Source organism: Dromaius novaehollandiae, chromosome 9 (assembly GCF_036370855.1).
Source record: "Dromaius novaehollandiae isolate bDroNov1 chromosome 9, bDroNov1.hap1, whole genome shotgun sequence".
In the NCBI taxonomy this organism is placed as follows: domain Eukaryota; kingdom Metazoa; phylum Chordata; class Aves; order Casuariiformes; family Dromaiidae; genus Dromaius; species Dromaius novaehollandiae.
Window position 1 is genome coordinate 12,086,426 of NC_088106.1, and position 25,874 is coordinate 12,112,299.

At 43.3% G+C, this 25,874-nt stretch overlaps 1 protein-coding gene and 2 long non-coding RNA genes across 3 annotated transcripts in view; 2 read left to right on the forward strand and 1 right to left on the reverse strand.

Moving 5' to 3' along the window:
• Nucleotides 1-109: 109 nt before the first annotated feature.
• LOC112980122 (uncharacterized) lies at nucleotides 110-4,894 on the reverse strand. The gene is made up of 2 exons (XR_010390475.1): nucleotides 4,597-4,894; nucleotides 110-3,348 (listed from the first exon to the last, which is right to left on the reverse strand). It is a non-coding gene; the product is annotated as an uncharacterized LOC112980122 (long non-coding RNA).
• A 7-nt stretch (nucleotides 4,895-4,901) lies between these two features.
• The window catches only part of ABCC5 (ATP binding cassette subfamily C member 5), a 77,090-nt gene continuing 56,117 nt past the window's right edge, over nucleotides 4,902-25,874 (forward strand). Inside the window, exons 1-5 of the mRNA XM_064516716.1 lie at nucleotides 4,902-5,033; nucleotides 6,442-6,616; nucleotides 21,102-21,262; nucleotides 21,513-21,668; nucleotides 22,423-22,570. Coding sequence (XP_064372786.1) covers nucleotides 6,488-6,616; nucleotides 21,102-21,262; nucleotides 21,513-21,668; nucleotides 22,423-22,570 — 594 coding nt within the window. The 5' untranslated portion in view covers nucleotides 4,902-5,033; nucleotides 6,442-6,487. The remainder of the gene's footprint in view (nucleotides 5,034-6,441; nucleotides 6,617-21,101; nucleotides 21,263-21,512; nucleotides 21,669-22,422; nucleotides 22,571-25,874) is intronic.
• LOC135329163 (uncharacterized) lies at nucleotides 6,624-16,131 on the forward strand. Its single transcript, XR_010390476.1, has 2 exons — nucleotides 6,624-15,699; nucleotides 15,817-16,131. It is a non-coding gene; the product is annotated as an uncharacterized LOC135329163 (long non-coding RNA).

The following is a 25,874-nucleotide window of genomic DNA, read 5'->3' on the forward strand; positions in this document are numbered from 1 at the left end:
TATTTGTATCTTGCCCTTCCAAAGCTCAGAGAAGGGAGTATATGAAATAAGATGGAGCACTCTTTCCGTGCTCCTTCCTCATGACCCACAAAATGAATTACAAACCAAATTTAACCTGTCTGACATTGTGCAGTATTGCACCTCTTTTACTTCTGCACTCGAACAAGAAATCTGACAAGCAGAAATGCTGCAGAAATACAGCTAAATGATCAAAACCTAAAAATATAAAAGCAAACTAAAAGGCATGTCTTGAAAAATCATGGATACTTCTGGAAGTTTTTAAGAACGAAAGTAGAACACCTTTAGCTTGTCCAGGCAGGTTCACCTTCCAACGTGAACCGAAGGGAAGGTTATGGGTGGTACTGGTGCAGTCTGGAGTGCTGGCTCTGCCTGGATCAGTCTGGGAGGCTTATCCTCTGAAACACAATCACAGCGTGTGAACACCCACACGGCTAATAATTTTGCACAAAGATCAAGTGAGTACCAGTCATTTGCATAAAAGCCAAATGCATGGGGTATTAAGATATTAATGAACTCCTGCCTAAAACAGGTCAGGGTGAAAAAGGAAGATTCGTCTTTTCTCTAGGTCCAAACCCATCATATCCCTCTTCCATATTTTCCCGGGGAAAGAGTAGGGAAAAAACATTTCTCACTGCTTTGTGTGAGCTGGCCTCAACTCCCCTCAGTTTCCAATCTGCAACACAGACTGTTCAGCATTGAAACAACATAGAGGACATGTACCCGAATGTCTGAATGAATCACTTGCAGAGCTGCAGTCACACTGAGGAGACACTAATGAAAGGGCTGGAGCTTGGCGAGTGTCCGTGCTGCAGAGGGAGGTGTCCATGGGGTGTCACTTGGCACTTGCCCCGTGTGTGCCCTGGAAATCAGTGCAGTGCAAAGGAAAGTGCTGAGATCCAGGAAAGGGTTGGCTCATGTCACTGGGTCTTTCACTCTCTGATTCTGCAAGCCCCTTTCTGCACAACTACGCCTGGGATGGGGGAGAAGGCCTTTGCCCTCCAGGACGCAGGATGGCTGGCATGGCTCTTCTTCCCTGCTAGCTGAGGGGTGCAGGCTCCTTGGGACATCGGCAGCCCTGGGGCTGGCAGCTGCGAGTAGCTCCCTGACACCATGCCTGTGTTTGAGCCTGCTCCCGCGTGCGGATGGGGTCCTGACAGGTGAACTGTTTCTCCAAGAAACAGTTCTTGGAGAAACAGTTCACCTCTGTGCTGTGGCTCTGGATGGAGCCAAGTAGGCACTAAACATGTATGATATTGTGTGCATAGTCTCATGGATGAGGACTTGTGGGACAGCACGAAGGGAGACCCACAGTCCTTGGCCTGGCATGGAAAGGTACGTGTATCCACTGGCAAATGTGGTCTCTCCAGACCTCCCTATTTCTGGACTTGATAAGGTTTGCCATGCTGCAGGCTAAATTTGAGGTCATGGGACTTTTCCTTGAGCCATCCAATTAATTTACGAGTTCTGCACTTTGTGGCTGAGAGCTCTGATCAGCGAGGGAGCAAAAAAGCACCAGCAAGCATAACAGCTGTCAGCACACTCGTCAGGAAGGGGTGAACCCGGGAAACTCATGCAGAAGACACAAGCCCCAGCAGTTCAGACTGAGCATCCCAGCGGGGAAGGGAAGGAAGAACATGTCCGCTGCATGTGACGTGCCTAGGAAAGGAGTTGTGGTGGGGTGAGCGGGACAAACTGCTGACCACCGGCATATGTGAAGTTGCGTTAAAGGGAGATGCCTTCTTGTGTCTGACCGAAATGTTGCAATGTTGTATTCCCCAGCTGGTCTGGCAGGGCACGGAGGGCTGGAGGGAGGAGGCTGAGCTGCTGGCAAGCCTGATGTGACAACCCTGCATTCTGTTAGCCTGAGACATCTCCTGGTATTCCACATGTCTTGATGGAAGTCAGTCAGATCACATCTTGCTGCTCCTTTGAGGGATATCTTTTCCTTGAGGGCAAAGAGAAAAGTTGTTTCATCTTAGCATCTTATCATAATTTTTTGCCAGCAATAAAATGGTGACTGCACTAACCCCATGCCTGTCCCCACCGAAGTGGTGGAGTCAGTGTCTTCTGGGCTTGCCAGGTGTTTGGCTCACACTGACTCGCAAGTAACTCTGTTTTGCAGTTGTGCGTAACAGGGTTTTGAGTGGATGTGATTCTGAATTGGGATGCTGCTAACCCAAACAAGCGCTGCAATGCTCCTCAGGCTTGGAAGAGCTTCTGAAAGAACATCTGTTTCTGTCCAAGATTCAGCTCAGTTAAGTAGCCACAAGTAAATCTCTGGGCAGCATACACTTCATGTTCCCTAGTAGGTAAAGCAGGTGCTCAGATCTTATGGGGAAAGATGTGGTAGAAAAGTTGGATAAATAAAGACCATCACTTTCAGAGACTGAGCCTGTGTTTCCTGGCCAACGCAGCAACACTTGATTATCAGATCCAATGGCTCAAGTCAGGCCAATGGGGGCTGTTTCAAGCTTTGCTTCAAAGCCATTGCTCAGGTTTCTTTTGGGGCAGAGGGAAGCAGATTCTTCACACCTCTAGGAAGCGTCACTTCCCAGCCCATGGTTCGCAAGCCTTGGGGTTGAAACTGCCATTGGTTCTTTGGTTTGGCTACGCTTTTCTTGCCGTGATTCAGTGCTGATTACAGCAAATCCCAGATCGTGAATCAGTAAAAGTTTTAATCCCGTACAGGCCCTGTTTATGTAACAGCTGATGTCCCGCAGGGATGAATCTAGGACTTGCAGCACTAAAAGCATTGGCTGTTGCCACTGGAGCTAAAGATGTAACTCCTCTGGTTGGTAGCACCAGTACATTTATATCCTCTAGAAGAAACGCTGGAGGAGACTCGTGACACAGTTAAAAGAGGGTTGTGCTGACATAAGCATTTTCCTTCAGCAGTCCTACCATCGTAATAAGGGAGTATGCACACTCACGTGAGCACAGGTGTGAAAACACTGCTGATGCTTCCACCAGCCCATCACCCAGAGCTGGCCTGAGTGTACACATCATCATTCACCAGCACGCTCTTCTGCTTGCGCTCACACCCTCCCTTTTACTCTCGGATCTGCTCCGGCGCTAGTGGAACTGAGGGGGCCCCAGCTGAGACAACGCTCTCTGCTTATCTTTCTGAACACATTTTTCAGCCATTTTGGCACAATGGGAGTTCATATTCTTCTTTCTCTCTAGCCACGTGATGCAGAGCTTTGGGGCTTCCACATGTCATCAGTTCAGAAAGAACCACTTCTGCAGAGCAGTTGCGGTTGTCTCCAGAGCTCAGGGGCCAAACGCACACCCGTGGTGCTTTGCTCAGAATAAGTTCAGGTCAACACCCTAAAATACAACAAAAGTGATTCATTTTAAAGCTTTAACCCTATTTATATCTCTCCATCATTCACACTTTGCCCTTTTTGATTGTGCTGTTTAACTACGTTGCTCAGTAACTGCACATTTATGTACCTCTGCGCTCCAATGTGTCTGATGCACGCAAAGGGCTGTTTAATGACTGCTCTGACACTTACCCTAAATTGCCTCCTGGCTTCTGTCTCAAAATCTACCCTTTGCTGGGGCATAGCATGCAGAAGGGATAACATGCACCTCGCAGCTTTTCTCTCAAATAATATCCCAGCCGAACCAGTCTGAAATTGCAGAGTTTTGAGTTTTGGGGAACAGACTGCAGGGAAACGCAGGAGCCACGTGCGCTCTTGGCTGCCCTGCCGTGGGAAGGGCGCTGCCTCTCTGCCCAGTTAGCGTTTTTCAGTTCTGCTCTCCCAAAATATCAGAGCGTCGCCAGCAGAGGCAATCCTTAACTCAGCTGGAGACGGAGCCAGAGCTCCGGGGACGCGTGACCGCGTGTCAGGGCGCTCCGGAGGCCTTCGCAGGCACCTCGAGGGCGTCCTTGAGTGACCGCCCGCATGGTGACGGTGACGACCCTGTTGTACCGGCACTGCTGGCCCCGGGACTTAGAGGGAGTATTGTGGGTCCAGTTTTACTCCCCGTCTCCAATCTTTATCTGAATTTATTTCTGTTTTTAAATCGCATCGGCTCTCACAACTGCTGCTGGCGGGAGAGCGACTGCGGTGCGAACAGGCACTCGTTATATAAACCACCAAGCGAGACATCAGCCAAACTGGGCTGGTGGCGGTAAGATGTCAAACGAGGACAGAGCATTTAAACGCAGCAGGGAAGAAGCCGCAGCTCAGGATCCGTTAAGGATATTCACAGCCCTGCGTGAGGGGAAGCGCGGCCGCAACCCCCCTCCCTTGCCGAGCTCCCCCGCGGCCGGGGCTGGGTGCCGCTGCGCCACGCTCCCCTCGGGCGCGGACCCACAGCCGTCGGGGGAGGCCGCGGCTCCCCGCGCTCTGCGCCCCCCTGCCCGGCCGCCGCCGCTCGGCCCCGCCTCCCGCTCCTCGGCGCGCTGCTGCGTCCCCCCTCCCGTCCCCGCCGCCCGGCCCGGCCCGGCACTGCACCGCACTGCACCGCTTTGCGTTGCACGGCGTCGCGCTGCATTGCAGCGCGTTGCGCTCCCTTGCGCGGCATTACACTACACGGCATTGATTGCATTGAATTGCATTGCCTTGCCTTGCATTGCCTTGCCTTGCCTTGCCTTGCACTGCACCGCACTGCACTGCACCGCACCGCACCGCACCGCACTGCACTGCACCGCACCCCCCACCCCGCGGCTCGCGCCGGCCCGCGGCGAACGTTCCAGACCCCCCACGCTGCGGCAGGAGCGGGGAAAGGAGGTGGGGCGAGGCGCGCAGTGGGCGGGGCTGAAGAGGAGGCGACCCGCGCGGGAGCTTCTGGGAAATGTCGTTCTGGCACCTCGCGCTGTGGGCGGCGGAAGCCGCAAGGAGGACTACACTTCCCGTGAGGTGCCGCGCGGGAGCCCCCGCCCGCAGCCCCGCCCGCCGCTCCGCGCAGGCGCCGTGGCGACGCCGGAACCGCTATAAGGGATGTTGTTTGGCTTCGCGGCCGCTGAGTGGAAAAGCCGCAGCGGGGGCAGTCGCCGGGTGGAGGTGAGCGGGGGCCGCCACGCCCGTTACCGGGGCGGGTGCCGAGGGTGGCAGGGCCCGGCCCGGCCCCTTCGTGTGGGTGAGGGGGCGATGGCGCGGTTGAGGGGGCGGCTTTAGGACCCCCCCCGATTCCTGTGAGGAGATGCCCCCTCCCCCGCTCCTAGGAGGAGGGCGGTTGAGCAGCGCCCCGCTCTCGCGGCTGAGCTGTGCCCCCTCCCGCCGGCGGCCCTCGTCGCCTGTCCCCGCCCGGGTGAAGTGGGGGGATCCGTCCCGGGGTGGGGGGAGGGGGGGGGAAATCTCTGCTTGTTGATGTCGGTGCGGTGGAGGCCGTGTGGGGGAGAGGTGGGGGGGGCGGCAGGCCGGGGGAGGCTGGCTCGCATCCCTGTTGCAGGAGGGATGGAGAGCCAGCAGGGTGCAGCAGCCGCGGGAGCTGCTGCTCTGCAGCATCCTCGCCCGGCGCTGACACACGCGGGCCTGGGGGTGGCGAGGGGGCGCCGAGCTGTTGGGGGGGGGGGCGCTTGTTCTGGGCCTTTTCGGGGCGGGGGGGTGAACTGGGGTTGGTTTCTAGAGAGCGGCTGGATGGCTGTGCTGGAGAGGGCCCGTGTGAGAGGATGGGGGAAGGAGGCTGTTTCTGCAGGCGATGGAAAGGTGGCAGCTCAGTGCACCGAGCCAAACCTGCTGATGCAGGTTCTGACTAATGACTTAATCAGACTTCCTCCATGGTATTAGTTTAAGGCAGGTGACAGAATGCAATGAAGCAGAGCTATAAAACATGGCATTGCAAGGTGAGATAATTCTTCTTTGGGGGATTCTGATTCTCCCCCTGACCTTACAGGGGGATTTGATAGGTTGAGGAGAGTCTGCAGCACTGAAGATGTGGCTCCTTCCTGTGCATGTACATACTTGAGGCTAGTTCAAGTCTGTGGAGTAAATGAATAAGCTTATAGAGGAGGATTTTTCCTGTCAAGAGTGTATGTAGAAATGCTATGGTAGCTCCAGAGATCTATATTCTGCAAAACTTTCCACTAGAATGTTGTTATATGTGCACAATTTTGGACATTAATGAAAGATTTCCAAGGATTTGATTTTCCAAGTCAGAAGTTTCTCAGTCTAATTATTAATTCTGTCATATTGCATAATCATATTTTAGTTTTCTAAGGGGTGGGGGGAATAAGACACTACCTTCTGGTGCATTGAAAACTATTGTACTCCCTTGTTACCTCAGGGCATGTTTAAACTAGTTCAGGAGAAGCTGAAGTCTTGTGTGGGATCCCAGAGTGGCACTTTACAATACTGTTGTACTAATTTCTTTACAACTGCTTTCTTATGCTATTTTAAAAAACTTTTAAAATAGTTGACTAACTGGTGTTGGACATAGCATATAATGAAGCAGGATTTAATTTTTTTTCAGATCTTCAAAGTGAAAATACACGTGTAAACCCTGGCGTTTACAGAAGATGAAAGACATCGACATAGGAAAAGAGTACATTATACCCAGTCCTGGGTATAGAAGTGTGAGGGAGAGAGCCAACTCAGTGCAGCATGAAGAGCAGGAAGGGTCGAAATTTCAGCACACTAAACATACGGTCAGTTTATTTTTTCATTATTTTTCACTGTGTCTGCTTGTTAAATTACATGTAGCAGCTGCCTTTTTGCTGTGCCAGCTCAGTAAAGATTCGTTACCTTGAAGGTCAATGATGAATATTCTCTTGTCCTTAGAGGTCGCTCCAAGGGGTACTGTAGTTCTCTTAGTAAGAAAACTGTGCACTCGCTAGGCATTTTTCAATTCTAAACGTAAGGGTTTTTAGTAAAAACAGAATAGGCTTTTTCTAGTGTTCAGATTTTGATGAGAATCCAAGAAAAATGTAAGGTTTTATACTTAAGAGCGTGATCACAACCAAGTAAAACCAGTGAAGAGCTCAGCTCTAATCACGCACCTTTCAGTGTTGGCAGCTGAAAAACAATCTTAATTGTGCTTTTTTTTCACAGGGTTATTTCTGAAATGGATGTTTAGCTTGCTCTAGTAGCAAGATTCTTTTTCCGTCTTGGATGAAAGTAATATGGTGAATACTTTCTTGTGCATCTGTATGCTTAGCATGCTGTGGTGCACTCATCACTTATAGTTTACTCTCGAGAGCTGCTCTTGAAATGACAGCTGTCTGAGAGCTGGTATGGCATTGTGCTGAGCTTATTGTTTTTAAAGCTTTTTCCTCTCTGAAAAGGGTGCATGCACTAAACTTAAGTGTTCTAAGGTGAATAGATGCTCAGATAAGTAAATGGAGACTGTACACTGGTGAAAGGTATGGTCTGGAACCAGTAACCTTTAACCTGTGCCAGTTCAAAATGGTTAAGAATAGTAGCTGCTTTGACCACTTTGAAATATTTTGTGTCCTGCTTTTAACATAACTCTTCTCTAGGAAGTTATAGTAGAACATCTTGAAGCTAAACTAATAAAGCTAATGCTGCCTATGTCTGAATTTCTGTGAGATGACAAGGTGCTTGCAAATGTGCTAGGTGTTCTGTATAGATTACCTGTGACAGCTCTGCTGCATGAGGGTTGGAAGTAGGGGAGCTCTACTTATTTGTATGGAAGAACAGTGAAGGTTTTTTTTAAAAAAAAAAAAAAAAAAAAAAACTTGAGTTTTTGCTACCTTATACTGGACACTGAGATACAATATACTTCAAATTAAAGCCCCTGGTGAAATGAGATAAGCCTAAAGGGAGTTGGTGATTGCCAGGTGTTTAATGTGGGCTAACAATGCTGCATTGCTCTCTGGAGACTGTGGAGTAGTCTGCTCTGCAGCAGGCTGGATGCAGTTTGTACTTGCAGGCCCTGCAGCTCCTGGTGTCCCTACAGGGCTCTATGACTCAGCAGACTATTGCTGATGGTGTTCAGGGGAAGGCAGAGCATCTGATTGCATTAAAGCAGACACTGGTGCTGAATTGGGAACCCTCTGGAGTTGTGGTGCAGCTTCTTTACAGCACCTATGTTAACATAATCGGCTTACTGTGCAGTCCACATCATCCAATGGGAGAATGGCTCTGTCAAAGTGCTGGTGACAACAGTGATGCCATTGGTGGGTTGCTTTGTTTTTCAAGCAGTGGGAGTGGAGTTGCACAGTAATTGTAGCATGATGTCTCTTATTGCTAGCCTGCATACTCTGATCATGTTGATGCCTGGTATGATTTCTGAGGACAAAATCCTGAAACTCAGCTGTGGTCCTTGTAGCTTTTTTTTTACCTCAGTCTGTCAAGTGAATGAAATTAAACCAGCATTTTTTCTGAAGGCTGGAAATAAGCTAAGCCCTGCACATTTCTATAGCATGGTATAAAATCTCGAATTTGGAGGCAACTTCAGGTCAGCTTAACCATGAATTGCTGTGGTCCTATTTTCCCTTTTACATTTGTTATAGATTTGATGCCTGTGACTGCTGGGTAGTAGATCCAGGTAACTGAGCTCCCTGAGAAATTGGGATTCTGTAGGATTTGTAATTACTGATGCAAGAATATGGTTTTTCCCCACCCTTACCTAGAACTTTAACTGCCTTGATTACTTTGATTAGAGGAAGGAATATATTTTAACTTAATGGAATCAGCTGGTTCTTGCAAATGGGTACTGTGGCATTTTACTTGCTAGTAATCTAGTTCAATATGCTAGGGTTGAGTTAACTTTTTGGCTCTGAATTTTTTGTACCCTCTTTTTACTGGCTTTATATCAAGCTATAAGCACAAGAACAGTACTAAATTTGCTGCTATATGTCAGTGAGATTAAATCCTGCTGACTTGCAGAATACTGAGGTTAAATAAAAGGAGCTGTTTTTATAACACCTTATGTAAATTATATGTTCATGTTTGTTTTGTATACAAAACATCTTCCTTTCTAGTTGAAATGAGCTCTAATTGCAACAGCATTCTTGGCCTTATCACTGCTTAGTATGTTTTATTCTTCTGGTAACAAAGGTAAGTAAAGACTTCATTTTTTTCATAGGGCTGACATTTGCCTGTTGGGTCAAATGTTTGCTCCCTGCCTGTAGCAAGAGTGGAAACTTCAGCTTGGCTGTTAAGAAAACCAGCCTTCTAAGGGAGGAAGTAGCTATGTCCTTTACTACTTGAACTTTTATTAAACCTGGGACTGGATCAGGTCCCTGAGCTAGTTTCTTGGGCACATGTTAGTTCTGATATCAGCTGGTGACAGAACACAATGGAGGGCTGATGGGAAAGGTTGGACCAGAGCAGCTCAAATACAGAGAGGTGAAGTTATAGTGGTACTCTGTCCTTTGGGCAACTGAGTCCAGTGTGTCACCAAAAGAGCTTTTTGGGACTCCCAAGTTTCTTGTAAAAAGTATAGCTCAGGATTTGAACTAGCTTGACCAGAAAATGACACTTGTAAGTGCATTCTTTATTGCATATAACAAGGTAAGCTGCAAGTAGATTAAGGCTATTTCACAGCTGATTTCAGTTCTTGGTTGTATGAGTGCTTGGGACTGTTGCAGTAAAAATATACTGCCTGTGGCAGACTTCTTGCCAATGTGTTGCTTCTGTCTGTCACAGAAGGAGGTAGACTAACAGAGGCAGCATGTTCCTTTATCCTCTTCATTGGGAACTCTGTAGATCAAGGAACACTGGTTAATGGCCAGCATGGGTGGCCATTTCTAGCAGGGCTGCAGGTGCCTTTGACCAATCAGTAACATGACTTACAGGCAATAACAGAGAAACTTTGGCGTTACTGCATTTTTATACATGCTTCCTGAACTGAAGTGGAAGCGACTAGCTGATAGCCTAAGCTGGATCTCTATAGATCAAAGACCTATTGTACTGCTAAGCTAAGGTCCCACAACTGTTTCTACATATTGCTTTTCTTTATTTTATATAAAAGGTTATGTTTATGCTGAAACTTCCATACTGTTGTCCAGGATTCCTGTCCAAAGAAGGTTAAAATTGACTGTTCATGACCATAATGAACATCATAACCTGTTATTTTCCTTAGGAGCTCAAATGCTATTCAGTCATGGCCTTAAAGAATGCTACTTTGAATTGTGATTCTAAGAACCCTGCTTAAAAAGCTTCTGTTTTTCAAATCATGGTGCAATGTAAGTAGGTCTAATCCAACATTTCCTGGTGCTTAATGGGAATGTTGCTATAGAAATTTGAATCTCTGAAATAGTTAGGCACTCTGGGGCTGAAATTCATGACACAACAGTTTTTATTCACCTTGTGAATGAATACATTCACCTCATGAATGCATCTGCAGTGTGCTCTTATAATTGACTTTTTTGGTCTTTGAAGAGATCTTAATGTAGCTTACAAAATAGGGTATTAGCTACACATGCCCAATGCACAATACCATACTAATTGGGCTTATTGTCTGTAGAGGCACTTATCTTCCAAATGGAGATAACTTCTAGGTGTACTTGCAGCTTAGCTCTATACAGTCTTCATGTGAAAGAAGCTGTTATATTACTGGTGAAGGAAAACTAAGGGATATTTTGAAATGCTGTTATCTACTTCTGCCTTTAGGATTCTTTGTTCTCAGAATACTAGTATGCTCTTAAAGTTATATCTGAAATAATTGCATCCATTTCTTCCTCTAATGGAAGTAGTGTGCCCTGAGGACGAGAGCAGACCCCATTGTGTCCATGAAATCTGCTATAAAATGACAGATGAAGAAAGGAAATAATTTGTTCTGGAAGTGGTTTTGGGATAGGCTGTCTTCAAATATAGACCTCTGTAAATGTTCATTTGATGGAACAGCAGGCAAATGAGGGCTTTGCTCCTCCCCATTAAATTAAGAGCAACTGAATATGATGTAGAAAAAGCTTATAGTTCTCATGTTGTGCAATGCTTTTGAACTTCACTTTTAATTCTAGACTCTGAATTAGCAGTGCTAGGATACAAATTCACAAATAACATGCTCCAAGCAGTTAAGTTCTGACTAGAATGCAGTGTTTAGCATTAGGTTCTTGCTGCTGGAGCACAATGGCTGCACTTCAGGCTTACTGCAGATAGCAGTTGCTGTATTTGAAGATGCTGGGCCATGTTGACCGTAGAGGTCACTTAAAACATGCAGGGAAAAATGTATTGCTAATGTTAGCTGCATGAAACCCTGTTAATCTTTCTGTCTTCGTCTTGATCTTTTATTTTTCAGGTTTGCCTCAAAGCTTTTGCCAAAGACAGCAGAGAATGTGGTCAGAAGTTGCTGGAGTTGATGTAAATCCTTTAAGCACTGATAGCTTTGTCTTTCTCTCCAGTATTCAGATCAACCTGTTTAAGCTGTGGAGCTTCTGAAGTGTCTGAACAACTGTGCTGTAGAGATGTTCTGCAGTATGAATGTCAATATAGCCTGGCTGCTAGTGGCTTAGCACTCCATGCTCAGGGCAGGCCTGCTCAACAGCTTATCTATAAGTTTCTAATCATAGCCAGAGTGGTTGGATAGGTCTCTGCATTTTTCTAGATGATTCATACTTTCATAACCTAGTGTGAGTGTTAAGTACTTTTAAAAATCACCAGCCAAGAAGGTGTTCGTGGGTATCCTGAAATGACCTCTGCATAGAAAGATACTGCTACATTGTTGGCTTATAGGTTACAGCTAGAAGCTGCAGTAGTTCGAGTTGATGCCAGTGTTCACTGTACTAGAAGGTAAAACTGCAGTTGAGTACTTGGTCAGAATGACTAGCAGAGTGCTAGATTCAGTTTAACTGCCACTCAGCAGTTGTAGCATATCATTAGGGTTTGGCTATGCTGAAAGTGATGTACAAGAGCAGAGCAAACATGGCTGTATTTATGTGTATTTCTGAGTTGTAACTGCTGCCATCCTATCTGCATGTCTATGGCTACGCTTAGCAGCTTGAGGGTCTCTTTTGTTAATAACAGACCATGCATACACAGAGGAAGTGCCTCAGATCTATATTGCCTGTAGGCTGAAAGTGTAATGCTGTAGCTGAGCAGCTGAAGTAATAGGGAATCTGGGTGACTCAGTGGCTAGATCAATTCTGTGTATAGTGCCCATGAGAGGTGCTGCATGTCCTGATTCCCTTCATGGATAAAGCTTTAACTGAACAGTAAGTATGGTATATAGTCAATAAGAACAAAGCATGATGCAGACTATACAATTCCTTTATCCATGCTGGAGTCCTACTCTGATTCTTCTGTGATGTCTGGTATGGTAGATAGCAAGCATATTGTGCTAATAAACCTCTAGGAAGCTGGGGGGCTGGCCAGGCTGAATGTTAATCTTCAGAGGAGTGGCTTTCCACTAGGGTTCAGATCACTTCTAGTGGGTGAGCATCTGCACAATGAAATGCGAGCAGGCTGGGGCCCTTAGACAAGCAGAAATCGCTGCTGGCACAGGCCACTGTAGGAGACTTCTGGGAAGAAACAGCCAATGTAATGTATTATGCTGAGAGGAGGGCTATGGCAGGAAAGAATAAAGGAAGAAGGGTAAATGGAGCTAGGGTCTAGAGGTGAAGGAAGGTTAGAATTAAGGAGTATTTCATCCCCCATGCTGAAGGAGACAAGGGTGAATGGGTAAAAACAATCTGAAGGGCGACATCTTTCAAAGCCAGTTTCAATGACCTTACTGCCCTGATAGTACTTACAGGAATGATCTGGTATATGTACCCTTGCAAAAGCTATAGAGAATTTTCCCTTTATAAATTTGGATGGTACTCAACATTTGACTAGTGCACAGGAAGGAAGACACTCTTCTGCCTTCCTCAGCACTTTTGCTTTGGTTTACAATTATACCATCTCCAAGTATCTGAGGTGAGTACACAGTGCAGCTGTACTAGGAGCTTGCAAAATGCTTTAAAGTTCAATCTCAGACTATTTTAGTGATTCTTTAAAAAACTTACCTCTGGATTTCAGCTTCTGTTGGTCTCACTGAGAATCTTCAGTGAGATAAAATAGCCTAATGAACTCAGGAAGGCAAACTCTAGATAGTTGAAATGCCTACATACTGAAGATGTATTTTTTTCTCTAAAATTGTTTTAGTTATTAAATGTCAAATGGAAGCTAAATTTTAAATTTTATGTTGTCAGTAGTTCTATTATCTTTGAAGACTTAATCACAAATTAGACCGCATGCAAAAGCAAAGATGCGTGCTACTTGCTACAGATTAATTACATAATGTGCCCAAGGAACCAAGCTTGTTACCTTAATTAGAATCATGTTCTGTCAAGTTGTCTTACTGTTTCCAGTTAAACTTCTGCCACTACTGAAGTGCATGCTAACTTGACACTGAAGTGCTTTGACCTGGCTGTTGGTGAATGTTTCATGATGACTCTAATGACTTTGAAGCAGTGATGTTATCTCTGTGCTGCTGCTTCCATTTACCTCTACTTACTAGCAGCTGAGAACAGAGCATATCCATCAGCCAGTCAAGTTCCAAAAGCTCCCCTCATACTCAGAGGCATAACTATCTGAAAGATCTTAGACTTAGTAGTAGAAGGGACAAAAAGGCAAAATCCCTCTGTACAAGGCACTCTTTGGTACACCAGTACCCTGGCTTATTTATGGCTTCTGTTTTAAGTCAACTGTTTTCATTAACACACTAGCAATCCTTTGTCTAAAGTCTTAGCCACATGATAAAACCTCAGATTGGGCCACTTGCCAGTATTGTTTTTGACTGTCTGCTGTTGTTCCTCTGTCCAGAGCAGACTTGTAAACCAGCCTGCTCATGACCAAAGGTAGGCAAGAGCTGATTAACTATCACTGAAAGAAAATTTGCAGCATCTTTTCCATCATAGCGTTTGAGGCATTCTGCCCCTATTGTCTTAATTCTACACTGAGTTTCTAAGAACTGCCATAAGGGGCTAATAGAACTGTCTAAGCTACTAGAGATGAGACAATCACTTGCATACAGGGAGTACTGATACCTTGAGGTACTGAGATGGCTATTAATTTTTAAACATCCATATTCTAGTATTAAAGAATAGTCAGCTCAAGTCCTGGACTGTATGCTGGGAACACTGTTCCACAAATAAATTCTGTATTTCATTCCCATTTGAGGACTAAGCTTCTGATCTGAAAGAGATGTATCAAAGTTGCCCTATGTTTGGAGCCCCAACGTGTTTACTTTGAGCTTACTAATTGTTCATTCTTCACTTGGTTTGGGTTGCCCCTTGCATCTGGAAGCATGTGTTTATACAGGAAAGGGAATAGACAGGCTGGGTAAATGCTGTGATTTCAAGGCTTGTGCTGTCATTCACTGGTGGCTTCAGTCTACAGAAACTTAAGTTTAAACAATCTTTAGCTATTCCTGATATTGTACTAATTTAACCTGTGTATCTTCTGCTGTGACCCAGCTCAGATATGGTCTGAGTGAAGAAAGTCTCCCTCCAGCATCCTGCAGCTGTCTGCATATAGCCCAGGATAATACCTGAGCAAATCAAAAGCCAAATCCTCACCCTGTGCTCTGCCAGTTTATGATCTGCTTAGTGAGGAGTTCAGTTTTCCAGCTTTGTGGTCAGTGTGTGTCTAGGGAGCTAATTTTAAAGGGTGACTTGTTAAGGCTGATTATTATTTCTCATTCCACAGGGGTCTGCTGTTAATGTACTGTTAGCATACATGAATTGTAGCTAAGGTTCTGGATGATCAGTGTACAACCTCAGCTCTGCTGAGCAAATGCCATATCCTTTAACTATGTGATATGAATACTAGGTTTAATGCAAAACAGGATATGATTCATGTACATCAGATGCCATTGTAGGTGCACAGCTGCTGATCAGATATATACACAGCAGCTACTGCTACAAAATCCTAAAACAAACATGGTGTGCCAAACCCTGTATTTCTTCGATTCTGTAGGTAAGTTGATTTGCCAGGAGAGAGTTTAGAATTAGTACTGAGGTGAGCTACTCTTGCCAGGGCTTAAGGGCAAGGTCAAATAAGCAGTGTTCCTGGAAGAAACATGTTATACCTGTCCTCAGCAAGGACTCTGTGTGCTGAATAGAAATGCTCAGTCTGCAGCTGTCCTAACTAGAACATTAAAGTGTCACAAACATACCTATGCTGAGCTTGTTTGGCTACAGAGCCTTGGTATCAGTGCCAGGCATTACTGGGAAGACTTCTGCTCTAATCTGAGGATGTATGAGGCCAGGTTAGCTTTAAAACTGTGACTCAAATGCCAACTTCAACTTCTGCTGATTCTAGCTCAGAAATGAGCACTGGCAGAGGTCTTGTGTAATGAGGATACATGTAACTGTTAGAATGAGTTACTTTTTTAGGTTGAATCTTGAAACTCTTCTGGCAAGTCAGAGCACAGTTGAAGAGCTGATGAGCTTTTCACTTAAGAGGAATATAGCACAGCTGCACTTGTTTCTAGGTTTGGGTGAGTGGTTGGTAAAGAGCTGTCTTTTCTTCTCTTCAGCAGAAGCTGGGAAGGCAGAGATATGAGCTTTTATTTATACCCCACTTCTGAGAAGGCAGAGGAAAATGGAGGCCCTGATTTCTTGGTTTGGTTTGTTGCATCAATTCTGGAAGCTGTAACCAGAATTTCTAGGCATCTAAAGCTGTCTGGTAGTCTCTTCCACTTGGTACTATGTGAACTCAACTATGCTGGCTGTACTCTGCAATCAATGCATGCAAGTGTCTAAAGGCTGAATGACTCCTGTGCACCCACTGTCAATGACTTAGCCTGCTGCCTGTTGCCTCTGCTCCAGTGAGGCAGTTGGTATGGATGAGTAATAAAACAAACTAGTCCTAAATAGGTTCATGCTCTGATCAGGATATTATAAGCATTCTAGCTACAAAGTAGGCTGGGAGTCTAATCATCTTACTACTTTTATAGGTAAAGTATACTGCATCAAATCCAGAGTGAGGAGAGAGACTGCCTTCTCAGTGGAGCACAAAGCTGACAGCACTTGCTGCTTCAGCAGACATGTGCAGATATGACAATGTTGGGAACTGCAGACCTACATACCGCCTTTCTATGTGTTCCTGATTCAGTCACTTGTGATCCCTAAAGCATTACTGTCCAGATTTCCACATGTGCTCCCTGCAAAAACAGTGCATAAAACCTAACCCCTTTCACATGTGGATATGCCTGAAGAGAGCCAGAGGAATTTCTGGGAAGAAGGATGCAATTAAAACTTCAAAATAGCTCTCCTTGGACTCTTGTGCTGTTTTTAATTATCCTGAAGCTAAATGGAACAGTTGATCCTATTCTTCCTCAGCCTATGAAAGCTAATAACCAACCTTGTTTTGAAACATCAGTCCTATAATAAAGAAATGAAGCCTGTTAAATACTTAAATTGCTGTTTAGCCCAACATCCTAAGCACTGATAAGCAGGACTAGAGATCTGTCTAATTCCACTTCTCCCCACATACCCACCTATTCTTGAGCTCTGTTGTGCTGATCTGCTAGTTTCCCCCTTTGCCTCTTCTTAACAGGAACTTGAATGTAGGAGTGAGGCCTGGTGAGCCCTGCCTTGTAAATAAGAGGTGGGAGCTCCTGTTCTGCAGGATTGCCAACATCAGAGCTCTCAATTTTACTATCTAAATGGAGCAATTGTAACTTCCTATAATATTAAATCAACTGTAGCAGCTTTTCTGTTCTATACCAGCTGTAAGGGCTAGTGAAAAGACTTCATGTGTCTGCTCTAGTTTCCTGTGTGCTGCAGGGAAGAAGCTAGATCTCCTCTCATTTTAATGCTAGTTACTTGAGTCCTGGGAGAAGTTCTGCCTTGTGGAAGAGGCTGTAGTTGGCTAGTGGGTGGGATTTGGCTCTTGGAGTTCATGCAAATACTACCCTTGCTCTGCAAGAGGAGTAGGGAGTGGAAAGTCTGTTGTGCTTGGCCCCCAGGCCTATCTGGTTTTATTACAGTCATCCTATGCTGTGGTGGCCAACCAATAAATTGCTGCTATTTCAAATATGAGATTGCTGCCTGTGTGGGAGGCTGGCACCTCACTGTTTTCTCCGTATCTACAACACAGTCTGCCTCTCTTCTCTTCCCACCTCCCCATCCTCATGCAGATAAAGGCTCCTGTTTCTTTCTTAGGAGGTATTTAAATGTTTCCTCATATTCTCCTCCTGTGAGCTTTGTTTGCCTTCCTGCCTAATCTTCCTGGTGTCTCTCTTGCTTCTTAGTCAACAGAATTTGTCTTGCTTCCCTTCGACATCTTGTAAATTTGATGACTTTGTAGCTTAGTTACTAAATTTTATGTATTTTCTTGGCCCTCTACCATGAGCTTGGTATGCGGATTGTACAACTGGTACTTCTCTCTGCTTGTATGAGCAATTCTTTCTCATTGCCCTTGAACCACTTTTTCTCCCCTTGCCCAGCCTTTCTGTTATGGCATGTCTTGAGCCAACCATGGCTCTGTTCTGGCTCTTCCTCAAGTTACCTTATATAGCTACCATCAGTATGATCAATTTGTTGGCTTTAGACAAGGAAATCATGTTAAAAGGTGTTGGTAGGGTTTTGCTATCCCCTCAGTTTGCAGAAGGGAGGTCCCTCAGAGAGGGACAGATCTCCTCTACGGTAGCAGCACAAGCCATACTTCTTTTTCCCTGCCCATCTGTTTGTGGAGGTATAAGAATGGGACAAGATCACAGGTCTGTGGTGGTAACTCCTCAAAATTTTCTCAATAGGTTATGGCTAGGGTTTAAAATGTGAACTGTATTGCTCCTTCAATTAATTTTCCCAGTTACCTGTTGAATCATATTAACCTGCACCCAGTTATGCTACAGCTTTGCTAAACTTGGAGTGCAGCACCATCACCCTTTGTTAGGAGATCTGCCCACAGGTTTGAAAACTCCATTTGGAGTCCATTGTTTCTTAATAAGAGATGCTGAACAAATGATCCCTAGTTGCCCTCTGATGTGTGTTTAGTAAGCCACGCTGTCCTATGTGAATTTGTAATTTTCCTGTTCATAGTCCATTTATACATTTGAACTCTACAACATCCTATGACAGAGAATTCTGAATTTAAATATAATTTCACTGAATACCTCCATTTTTTTGTTACAAAAATGGTTGGTGATCATTCCTTAGTTCTCTTTATGCCATTCATGACTTTATAGACCTTTCAAATACCTGTACTGTATCTTCTTTCCCCTCTCCTACTCAGCTGAAGAGTTGCAGTACTTTAAATTTATCTTTGTGCGGAAGCTATGCTAACTGTTCTCCTTGCTGATAGTCATCTTAAGTATACTATCCTTTTTGAGCTGAAGCACCTTGGGACTGACTGTGATATTCAAAAAGAAGGCAAGCCCTGGGTGATTTTGAAGTGCTGTGGTAATGTCTTCTGCTTTTGTGCTGTGTGTCTTTCCTAACAATTCTTCATCATCTTTTTGCCTTTTTAATGATGCTGAGCAGTGAACTGCTGTTTTTTGAGAAATGCCTGAGTAACTCTATGACATTTTTTTTCCTGGTTAATAATATCTGATTTACGCTTGTTTTGTTTCTGTGAATATTTCTTTGCATTTATTGATGGGGGGTTGTATTAATAAGCTGGTGAATTGGAAAAAGTGCTGTCTGATTTTTGTTTGATAGCAAAGCCATGATTTATTAGAGATTCATTTCAGTAACAATGCTGGAGCCTGTTACGTTACATTGCTGTTGACTTCTTCAAGGTTTTAGGTGCCAAGACAACCAAATTTGCAGTCAGGATGTTGCCGGTTGCTGAACATTTAAAAACATAATAGGAGTTTGAAAACCTAAGGTTAACAGTGCTGGGGGTTGTTCCTATTTTTTTTTTAATGTTAGTGTTTTACTCTAGAAAATACACAGTAGAACTGCTTAGAAACCCCTTTTCTCACTACTAAACTGTGTGCTTTTAAGATTTTCCTAATATAAGACAGAATTGTAGGGTATTTCTTAGAGCCTAGTCGGACAGTGGTGTGATGTGTTTGTTTCTTGATAGTCGTGTGTATGGGATTTTGCCAGCTTTGCTAATCATTCAGAATCTCCCTGCCCAAAGGTTTGCCCTTATACTTCCCTGTATGTCAAGAGATTATAAATGCCTTTCAAAGGCAGTGCAGTCTCTTTTTAAAAGGCTGGGGGTTTTTTTTGTTTGTTTGTTTTTGTTTTTTTAATCAATGAATCTTTCCTATCTCTGTTGCGAAAGCTCTGGAAAGTGTAATTATTTTTGAAGGGAGCGTTTAAGAACATAGTCTTTGAACTGTCTAAAAATGCAGTATCTTGTAATCGGGCTTTCTTATTAAAAAAGCTCTTCTTGTTTGTAAATGGTGGAAAACTTTTTACATTTATGCTGTATTTTTGATTTTTGGATGCCTTTTTTTGATGTGTAGGCTCTTGTAGTGACAGCAGGTAGCTCTACTCTGAAAAACAGTAATTCTGGGAATAGTCTGTGGCAGAGCATGTTATCAGCAATAGGCTGTTTCAGCAGATCTGTCTGGGTTTCATGAAGACAGGTAGCATAGCAAACTAGCTATGAATTCCGCTACTGTACTCAGGAAGGCAGTGGCGCAAAAACTTTACCCCTTTGAGGCATCTTTGGCTGCTCCCGTATTTATGCTGCTTACGTTAGATTTAGTAAGGAGGTATTGCCCTCAGTCAGTGATTGAGTATAAATTAAATGAGCAATCTTTTAATTCAGCCTTCAAGTGTTGCACATTTCTGAGTCACTTCATGTATCATATTGTTACGATCTTTGGTTTTCTCATTACTCTGCTGTCTTCTTTCATAATCCTAGTTTCAGATTAAGATAATAAGTTTTTTTGAGACAAGGACCATGGATTGTTTATGACAAGCTTAGGCAGTATTTAAGTACTTTACTTAAGTAAAGGACAGACTTAATGCAATTACCGGTTTCCTGTTCTTGTTCCTCACTTGAGTGAGAGCTAGTTGGTAGCTTAATGTACCATGTGCTTAGATGCTAGCATAGTATGGGCTATGTCTCAGATAAATGGTGGCAGAATGAGAGGTTAGGAATTGAATGATTGTTGATAGCAATTAGTGCTTTGTGGATATTGCCTTTTAAAGGAAGCTGTGAGGTGATTACCGTTGCTGTTTTCAGAGAAATAAAATAACCTTGTTCTAGTAAGGCAACTAACGAGAATAAATATAGTATCTGTTTTTGTGAGATAGCCAGGAAGATTTTTAAATCAGAGCTGGGCTTGTCCACAAAGTAGCTCAATTTCAAAGCACTAGAATGCAAACAAATAATATGACACTGCAATAAATGGTCCATTAAGTCATCAGAAGCAGTACTGAGCCCTCTGTGAGCATAGATAGCAAGCTCATGTCCTCAGATACTTTTGCCACATCTGGCTTTTGATCAAACTGTTTATTTGAACTCTCCAACATTTTGGCTTCTCCCTATCATTGCTGTTTCCTTTCTCCTGTTAGAATTTGAAGTCTGCATTTTGTTAGGGCTGTGGAGAAACTCTGCTAAGATATGGTTTGCCTTTTAAACAATTCTTAATAAAGCTGCTGAGCCATTGATAAGTATGGCTGGGAGCAGAAAGAATTCTTGTCTGTGTTCCCTGAAATTTAGAGAAAAAGGGAAAAAGCAATAAACATGATTTAAAAAAAAAAAGTACTATTCTGCATAATACATATTTATGTTTTTGATCTAATCCAAGGCATTTTTGAGGCAGAGCGTTCTGTAGAATTCTGAAAATAATTTGACCTTTCTGTGGATATGAATATCTGAATTATGCGAAGAAGGTATAAGTTTGTCAAGAATGTATGTCTTAACGTCAGTGCATAAGCCAGTAACTGATTTCCTGAATTTATGAAGAATTGCTGTCATAAGATACTTAGTTTCATAGTTTTCCTCCATTGTATTTCCTTTCCCTGAAATGTTTTATTCTGAGGCAAGATGCAAGACTTGACAGACAAGACTAGGCTGGTCTATCCACTTATCCTTTCAATGTGCAGGCACAATGCTGGCTGGCATTAATTTGTTAGACAAACACAGCAATCTAAAGCAGATCTATAACGTGTGCGTTCCATGTCTTTGCCTGTCCTCTAAGATGTTTAAACATTGGTGACTGATGTTGTTGCAATGATTTACAGTCGTAAGAGGTCTGAAGTTGCTATAGTCAGGAGTTGGGGACTTTAAACATAGCTTTGATATCTGACTCTGCTGTCTTTCCTGTAAAAGCAGATAGAATGCCAGGATGCCTTAGAAGCAGCGGCTCGCGCAGAGGGCCTTCCGCTGGACACCTCCGTGCACTCCCAGCTGAGAATGCTAGATGAAGAGCATCATAAGGGCAAATACCACCATGGCCTGAATGCGCTGAAACCCATACGGACTACTTCCAAGTAAGTCTTTAGGCTGAAGAAGAACTGATACAATGTCTGTTTTTCAAACCAGTCACAAAGTAGGATTGCAGCTATAGGTCTGCTGATACTGAAAATATTAGAATTTGTTTAGCAAGTACAACTTGCATAGGCCAGGTAGAACTTTGAGTACTTTTAATGGGAGGAGACTTTGATTTTCTTGGGGGTTACAATAGTATTTCCTTTTTCATTGTCTGTTTTTTGTGATTTTGTTTTTTTTTTTTTCTTTTAGACACCAGCACCCTGTTGATAATGCTGGGCTTTTCTCCTGCATGACCTTCTCCTGGCTCACTCCTTTGGCCTGCAAAGCATACAAAAAAGGGGAATTGTTTATGGATGATGTATGGGCTTTGTCAAGGCATGAGTCTTCAGATGTCAACTGTAGAAGGTAGAGACATCTTAGTCCATATTATTCTCTTATTTCCTTTTATATAAGTTAATTCATAGGCAAAGTATGATATTGCCCTAGAAGAGCAGCACTGATATTTGTGTTTTGCCTTTCTCCATCAGAATAATGGAATTTAGTTTTTTATCCTTCATGGACCACTTCCTCCTGCTACTGTTCTTCTGTAATCTCACTGATTTCAGTGAATTTAGTAGAGGATTTTGTCTCCAGGAGTGTTTTGCAATTGCTTTTCTGGTTTTGCCTGTTCAAACTTTTTTTTTTAAACAAAGCTGTCTCTCAAAGGTTAGTTAGAAAAAAATCTTGTACTGAAATGATAAATATTGAAACTAGCAAGATGATTTGTATATGAGTCAGATCTTGCAATTAGGCTAACCTGTTATGGCTAATGAGAATTTTTCTCAGGTTTTGACTCCACAACTCTTCTGCCAGATTAGAAAGGAAAAGTGGTGATAAGTCAGTGGGTTAATATGGCCAAAGAGACTCCAGACAAAGCAAAAGGCATTCTGTTTTTCATCCCTCTCTGAGGAAGAAGTAACACAATGTAGAGATTTCAAGATGGAAGTACTTCTCTTTACCTCACAGAGTGAACCATGTATTTATTTCTTTTGAAATCTAGTGATTTTTGTTGCTCTTAGCTAGGAAGTGCTTGGAAACGTCACAGAGTCAAGTGCCTGTGAGTTTGTACCTCTTATCGTGGTGAAAGATTTATAACAACAGGGCTTGTGGTTTTTATTAGGCTGGAGAGATTGTGGCAGGAAGAACTGAAAGAAACTGGACCTGATGATGCTTCTCTCCGGAGGGTTGTGTGGATTTTCTGCCGCACCAGACTCATCATTTCCATAGTGTGTCTGATGATCACGCAGCTCGCAGGTTTTAGTGGACCAGTAAGTAATATCCATCCTTTTTTTTTTTTTAAAGAACCCCAGAGGGCTCCATTCCATGCCCAACTGTATAATACTAAGGTTTCATGCAGAGTCGCTTAAACGTTTTGACTAGTTAGAAGTTCTGATGGGGCAAAATTCTAGAGTGATATGATAATCCAAGATAGGTTTCCTACAGCTGGTGGATCAGTTGCTGAATACTGAGGCCAAATTTTTGGAGAAGGGAGGAGGGGGAGTTTAGATACCTTGGAAGAAATGCACACTTGGTTTTGTCTCTTTGGTTTTGAGTTTAGTTTTAAGTTCTTTAACTGCTTTGTGGTCTTTTTACATAAAATTCTTATGTGGAGATCTTTTGATTGTGTTTTCTTTTTGATTTTATAAAATTATTTTGTAATAAAATTCGGTATGGTAAAACACTAATCTTAGATTATTGGCATTAGTAGCACAGTCTTCAAGAAGTGGAACCAAACAATTTTATTAGCACGCGAATTAAAACTAATGTAAGCAGGTCTCGAGAAATCTGTGGGTATAGTCTTTACTGATCCTACAGAGAATGGTCAGACAGGTTTCAAGTAGAAGTGTTAGAGTACGGCATTGCCTCTAGGAACTGCTGCTGTTTGTTGCTATGGGTCGTAATGAAGATACAACATATGGGACTTGACATTCACGCCATTTCTGTCACCTGTTTGTTGCACATTCTGTGCAGATTTACAGTTGAAATTTTGACTAAATTTATTCTCTACACATTTCCCTTGAGGAGTAGGAGCAATAGTACTGCTTGTAGTACACGTTTCAGTGTGCTGGTAAGCTGAAGGTTCATTTCTTGGGTAAGTACACTTGGGTGCACTGTTAGGTGAAATGTCTTTTTAAAATGTTTTCTTGCTTTTAAATTTCTTATAAAAATGATCTGATTAAAAAAACCTTTTAAAAGTTTGCTTTCTTTCATGTTATATGGATAACAATAAATGTTTTTGTGGTACTCTTTTCACGGTAGTAATTTATAGCAGCTTGTGTTATTTATAAAACATTTGAACGTACTTTGGTAATTAACAATAAATCATGATTAAGGTTTTAACAGCACTAGCTTTCCCCAAGAAGAGCTTCTGTCATTGTTTCACTACAGGGCTTTAGCAGCTGCTTTTATCTTTAGCAGAGAGCTTGCAGCAGGGTTGCCCCTAATTTCTTTAGAGTAATTTCCTCAATCTGTCACAGCCAAACTACTGAATGGTGGGGGAGAAGGAGGAGAGAAACAAACCAACTTGACTAGGTTGGGGGCTAAGGTTCTATTGATGCTTGATTTGGATAATTTAAAATTATCTATAGACTTTTGCCTATTTATAGGCAACTTTATACTTTCCTCTGAATAAGGAACCATGCCCTTTTGGTTCCATCATTTGGCATGAAAAATGAGTCTTTACCACCCCTCCTCCTTGTTTTCTAAAATGGCATGCCTCATGGATATGCCTGTGCTGTCTCTTCTGAAGTATCAGTGCTTTCCTGTGTTATTACACCCTTTCAGTCACCTGCAGGTGAAAAGGGAGATCAGGAAAAGCACTTGATTTGACCTTGTGTATTGGCGGAAATTATCAAAGTGGAGTTAAACACTATGTTAAACTTCAAAATTTTGAACTGAATTTTTATGAACTTGAAATGCCAGCCAACAGTTGTGGCTTTGCTAATAAGCATTGTGATGGTTATAGCTGGAAGGGAGTTGTTGAAGACTTCCTGTCTGGGTTTTTTGATATCAGACAGATCCTTCAAGGATCTTCCGCTTTTTATTTTGGTAAATTCTGCATCTGGCACAGTGTCTAAACCTGTAGCCTGCTGAAAGACAGCTTTGTGTGTCAGACTGCCTTGTAATAACCATCAGAATGTACTACTATAGGTTAGATAATACTTATTTTCAGTGAATATTTGCTGCCAGTTAACCAGCTACCAAAACTTTCATGTCTGAGTTGAGGAGCAACGAAGTTCTTTGAATCACTAAACACGATCAGTTTAACTCCAGGTCTGAACAATGTACCTGTTTGCAACTGTTCAGAGCTACTCTTCCAGTTTGGGAGATGGGGAAACTTGCTATCTCAGTGGAGTACAGCTTGACAAAAGTTTGGTCAGTTATTGGAGGGGGGTGTGGTAAGCTGCTGGAGGTAAGTTTCCCGCTTTCCCAGTTGGCTCCAGTTGCAGCCTGCCCTGTGCTGTCGCGCACAGGCTGTGGTGGGGACGCCCGCGCTGCAGTGGGACCAGTGACAGAAGCTGTTCTTTAGAATTTTCAGGATGGCTGTTTTCTGCGTCAGAATGAGGCAGTCCTGCTGGGCAGAGCCAACGCCAAGAGCAAAGGTAAGGTAATGTTTATTCAATGAGAATGCTTAAGACAGCCAAGCAGCTAGTACCAACTACTACGGTGATAGTCACAGGAATTCCTTTTCCCCTTTAGTTTGAAATTGAGTTTTTTTGTACTGTAATGTGCTTGTTTTGTAAAGAACTTTATGCTGGATTTTTTTCATTAAAGTAGTTTGAATTCAAACAGTATGTTCTCAGATGTAAATGTTAACTCTGTGCGACTTTTTTCCCCTCCCTTTTCAAAATTCTTTAATTTGCTGTTTCCTCTCTTCTTTCTTCTGGGGAAAAAAAAAAGGGGGGTATAATGTAAGCTGGTCTCTATTTCATCACGGGAGATGCTGATTCTATAAAATAGTGCTGAAAAATTGCACTAAAAAGTTTTGAGAGGAATGAGACCCCAGGAAACATCTGCTATCTTTATACATCCTCTCTTGGAGACTTTCAGCAATGCTGTGGTGTGCGAGAAAATGCTTGCAGTCTGCGACCATGCTGAGTTACAGCTCATGAGGAAAAAGGGGGATTTTCACCCCTCTGCTCAGTGACTCAGTTGCATATGTTGGATTGAATACTGGAAAAAGAAGTCAGTAATCTTCTTAGTAACTGCAAACCAACTGTATGCAGTTGAGGTCCAAACAGTGGATGTAAAACTAAATCCAAGTAAAGATAATGTTGGAATGCAATAGATCTGTGAATGTGAGCTCCTCACATTTGTTCAGGGATCGGTGTGTAAATTTTCTCAGTGGCCATTCTAGAACCTGATGGACATCTGGCTTTAATTCACACTTGGGAAAATGAAAGACCAAAATTATTTACAGCATGTTTCCTTGGTTCTGACATGCAGACTTTCTTTCCTCAGAACAGATGAATTTTATCTCCGTTTTTTTCTGTTATTTGGTGCTGGGCTATAGCTATTGATACCTTTGCCGAAGTAGTGGGCTTTTGTTTTTTTTCCTCTCTCTTCACGCTG